We start from the raw sequence: 4,499 nt of genomic DNA, 5'->3' as shown, positions 1-4,499 counted from the left end.
AACATTATACCCATCCCTCTATTTATACCACAATTCTTAGCTTCAATAACCAGGATCTTTCTACCCATCCTCACATTTAATTAATAACCCAATTCTTGTTTCCAAAAATATACCTTCAATTTTTCACTAGACAAACCAACCCCTTTACACTTTTACTCCATTTTCTTGAATCATTTCATTTCATTTCATCTACACAAAAAAAAATGGCTGGTGTTGCACAAAATGGTCACCAAGAAATGGATTTTTGCATGAAAGTGGATCCATTAAACTGGGAAATGGCAGCTGATTCATTGAAAGGAAGCCATTTAGATGAAGTGAAGAAAATGGTGGCTGAGTTTAGGAAACCAGTAGTGAAACTTGGAGGTGAGACTTTGACAGTGGCTCAAGTTGCGGCTATTGCTGCAAAAGATAATGTTAAAACTGTTAAAGTGGAGCTTTCTGAAGGGGCAAGAGCTGGTGTTAAAGCTAGCAGTGATTGGGTTATGGACAGTATGGGTAAAGGAACTGATAGTTATGGTGTTACAACTGGCTTTGGTGCTACTTCACATAGGAGGACCAAGAATGGTGGTGCTCTTCAAAAGGAACTTATTAGGTAAACCACTTCACATCTAACTTAATTTTGCTTCACATACTATAGTAATATTTTACTCTTTTAAGTAGGTTTATATCTCTCAACGAGAGCTTGGCTCAACTGGTCATGAGTTTGAGCAGTGAAAATAGTCTTTTTGTAAAAATAAAGTTTAAGACCGTGTACCATAAACCCGTCCGGCCCTTCCCGGACCCACACTTAGGGGAGCTTAATGCACCCGTTTTTAGTATGTTGTGTTGAAGGTTTAGTGAAAAACTGACAGATGTTATGAATTTTACATGTTCTTATGGGAAAATATAGGAATTTGTTATTCTTAGATAATTTGACAGAAATGGACAGAAAAATAAGATGTTGACAAAAAGGCTAGCAGAAAATTATCTTAATATACAGCAAGCATGTTACTATTGTTATTTGTAAGTGATTGTTATTAGTGTTTGATTCTTATCTGCTGTCTTATAATTTGAAAGTGCCAACATTGTTTACATTTATAGAACATAGTTAGAACCTTTTCAAAACAATTACTATGTTTTTTCTTTACAAAAAAGTACTACTCCTATGTCTTTTTGATTAACAACCACTTCTATATTACAAAACTGTCCATAAGTTTTTGCAAACAGGAAGAAAAGGTCAATATTTTGACGTGGTAAACAGACAAAGAATTTCATTTCTTTGTGCTAAAAGTATATTACTAACAAAAAGTAGCTGACTAACCCTTCTGTGCATAAACTCCTGAGTGTAAATTAAGGAAATAGGTGGATGTAGCCCTGTAGGGTAAAAAAAAGTGGATAAATATTCACCCGCACCAAAATATATATTTATTCCTGATTAACCTTAAGAACCAATAAAACGAAGTAAAAATACATAATTACAACAGCAACAACAATCAATTTAGTCTCGTAAGTGAGGGTTGAGAAGGGTAAACTGTAAATACACTTTACCCATACCTTTAAAAGGAAAAGAATTTATTTTTGATATACCCTCAACTAAAAATACATAATTAAGTGTTTAAAAAATGTAATATGCTAAACATATGTTTTATATAAATTGATTTTGTGTAAAAATTGGAAGGAAATAAGTTTTTACCTAGTAGTGTGTGGTGCCCCAGCTGGAGCCATTCAGAGACGAGTTAAGTGACATGTGGGCACGTGCAGACAGTTTAGCCTTTCCTACATTTTTGGTTCAGAGGGCTCACTGTCGTGCCATGTGCTTCCTTCTCACATTACCAAATCCTATAAATAACAAATTCCAATAAATGCTGGAGTAATATGCCTAAATGAATTTTTTCTCTTTTTGGGAATTGTCACTTTTCTTAACAAAAATATTTACAAATCTTGGCTGCTTTTAGTTCTTGATTTGTTAGATTTTGGCGAAAAGGTCATTTTTCTAAAGTCTTGAACACCTATCTAACCTAACATGCTCTTCTCCCTTACACAATTGTCCACACGCTTGAAAGTGTTTTACTTGAAAATGATGTACAGAATAATGACTCATATTTTTCAAGTGTTTCTTTTATTTTTCCTACATAATTCAGACTTATGGCCTATTCCTCTCTTTTACTATAGTAAAGGTATCCATTAACATTATAGATTTATTTAATTACTATGACTTGATGTTGTGTGGTGACTGAGTTGAGGGAAGCCCTATGAGTCACTGAAACGATGGCAGGAGTGCCCTTTTTCTATCAATAGAGAGAGCAAAAAATGGGCTTTGCTCCCCTTTAAGATATGAAGAAAGAAATAAGGGTCGGAATTTAGACCGCTCACAGTAATTCGTCAAACCTGTATATAACAGTCACGTTTGTTCCAATATTTTTTGGTGCTATAGTGAAGTGTTGTTATAGAGAATATATATTATAACATAACATAAAAAATCGGTTCCGAGAAAAAACTTGGCTTTTACCGTGAATGATTATGATATATGGATGGTGATATAGAGAGATTTGGCTGTATCTAATTTTGATGATATTGTTGTGGCAGGTTCTTGAATGCTGGAGTTTTTGGCAATGGAACAGAGTCATGTCACACATTACCACAATCAGGGACAAGGGCAGCTATGCTAGTTAGAATCAACACACTCCTACAAGGATATTCTGGCATCAGATTTGAAATCTTGGAAGCAATCACTAAATTGCTTAACCACAATGTCACTCCATGTTTGCCCCTTCGCGGCACCATCACCGCCTCTGGTGATCTCGTCCCCTTGTCCTACATTGCCGGTTTACTCACTGGTCGGCCTAATTCTAAAGCAGTTGGACCTAATGGCGAAACCCTCAACGCTGAAGAAGCGTTTCGTGTTGCTGGAGTTAACGGTGGATTTTTCGAGTTGCAGCCTAAGGAAGGCCTTGCTCTTGTGAATGGTACTGCAGTTGGTTCTGGTTTGGCCTCAATGGTTCTCTTTGATGCTAATGTTCTCGCGGTCTTTTCTGAAGTTCTCTCAGCTATTTTTGCTGAGGTAATGAATGGAAAGCCCGAGTTCACTGACCACTTGACACACAAGTTGAAGCATCACCCCGGACAAATTGAGGCTGCTGCTATTATGGAACACATTTTGGATGGTAGCTCTTATGTGAAGGCGGCTCAGAAGCTTCACGAAACGGATCCTCTCCAAAAACCAAAGCAAGATCGTTATGCTCTTAGAACGTCGCCCCAATGGCTTGGCCCTCAAATTGAGGTCATCCGTTCTGCAACCAAGATGATTGAGAGGGAGATTAATTCAGTGAACGACAACCCTTTGATCGATGTTTCAAGAAACAAGGCATTACACGGTGGCAACTTCCAGGGCACTCCAATTGGTGTCTCTATGGACAATGCTAGATTAGCCCTTGCATCAATAGGGAAATTGATGTTTGCCCAATTCTCCGAGCTTGTCAACGATTACTACAACAACGGATTGCCATCTAATCTGACAGCAGGAAGGAATCCTAGCTTGGACTATGGTTTCAAGGGATCTGAGATTGCCATGGCTTCATACTGTTCAGAACTTCAATTCTTGGCAAATCCAGTGACTAACCACGTACAAAGCGCCGAGCAACACAACCAAGATGTGAACTCCTTGGGCTTAATCTCAGCTAGAAAAACAGCTGAAGCCGTGGACATCTTAAAGCTAATGTCATCCACATATCTAGTTGCACTTTGCCAAGCAATAGACTTGAGGCATTTGGAAGAAAATCTGAGGAATGCAGTCAAGAACACGGTGAGCCAAGTCGCAAAGAGAACTTTAACAATGGGTACCAATGGAGAACTTCATCCATCAAGATTCTGTGAAAAGGACTTGCTTCGAGTCGTGGACAGGGAATACGTCTTCGCCTATGCTGACGACGCCTGCAGCGCTAACTACCCACTGATGCAGAAACTAAGGCAAGTCCTCGTCGACCACGCCTTGCAAAATGGCGAAAATGAGAAGAACGCAAACAGCTCAATCTTCCAAAAGATACTAGCTTTTGAAGACGAGCTAAAGGCCGTGTTGCCAAAAGAAGTCGAGAGTGCAAGAGCCGCGCTGGAAAGTGGGAACCCTGCAATTGCCAACAGGATAAAAGAATGCAGATCTTATCCACTTTACAGGTTTGTTAGAGGAGAACTTGGAGCTGAATTATTGACGGGAGAAAAAGTCAGGTCACCAGGTGAAGAATGTGACAAAGTGTTCACAACAATGTGCAATGGACAAATTATTGATTCATTGTTAGAATGTCTCAAGGAATGGAATGGTGCACCTCTTCCAATCTGTTAGAAGTTGGTTCTCAAACAACAGGATCTTTGTTAATGTTTGTCAATTACCTGTTATTTTTCTATTTTTACTTTTTCTTTTTGGGGTTGATTAAATGTAAACTCTCTTGAATATGTTGGTTTGTAGTTGTATTAGTCTCTTTTCCGTACAAATAAATGAAAAGTGACAATGTGCTTATATGTTCTTG

The 4,499-nt window shown here is 38.2% G+C and overlaps 1 protein-coding gene across 1 annotated transcript; it reads left to right on the top strand.

The window, feature by feature from the left end:
* Positions 1 to 4,499, top strand: LOC107786762 (phenylalanine ammonia-lyase). The gene is given in 2 exon segments (NM_001325423.1): positions 1 to 592; positions 2,566 to 4,499. Coding segments are annotated over 2 exon segments (2,139 nt in total). The 5' UTR covers positions 1 to 203; the 3' UTR covers positions 4,316 to 4,499.

Source organism: Nicotiana tabacum, chromosome 24, assembly GCF_000715075.1.
Source record: "Nicotiana tabacum cultivar K326 chromosome 24, ASM71507v2, whole genome shotgun sequence".
Lineage (NCBI taxonomy): Eukaryota > Viridiplantae > Streptophyta > Magnoliopsida > Solanales > Solanaceae > Nicotiana > Nicotiana tabacum.
This window is presented reverse-complemented; position numbering and strand designations above follow the sequence as displayed.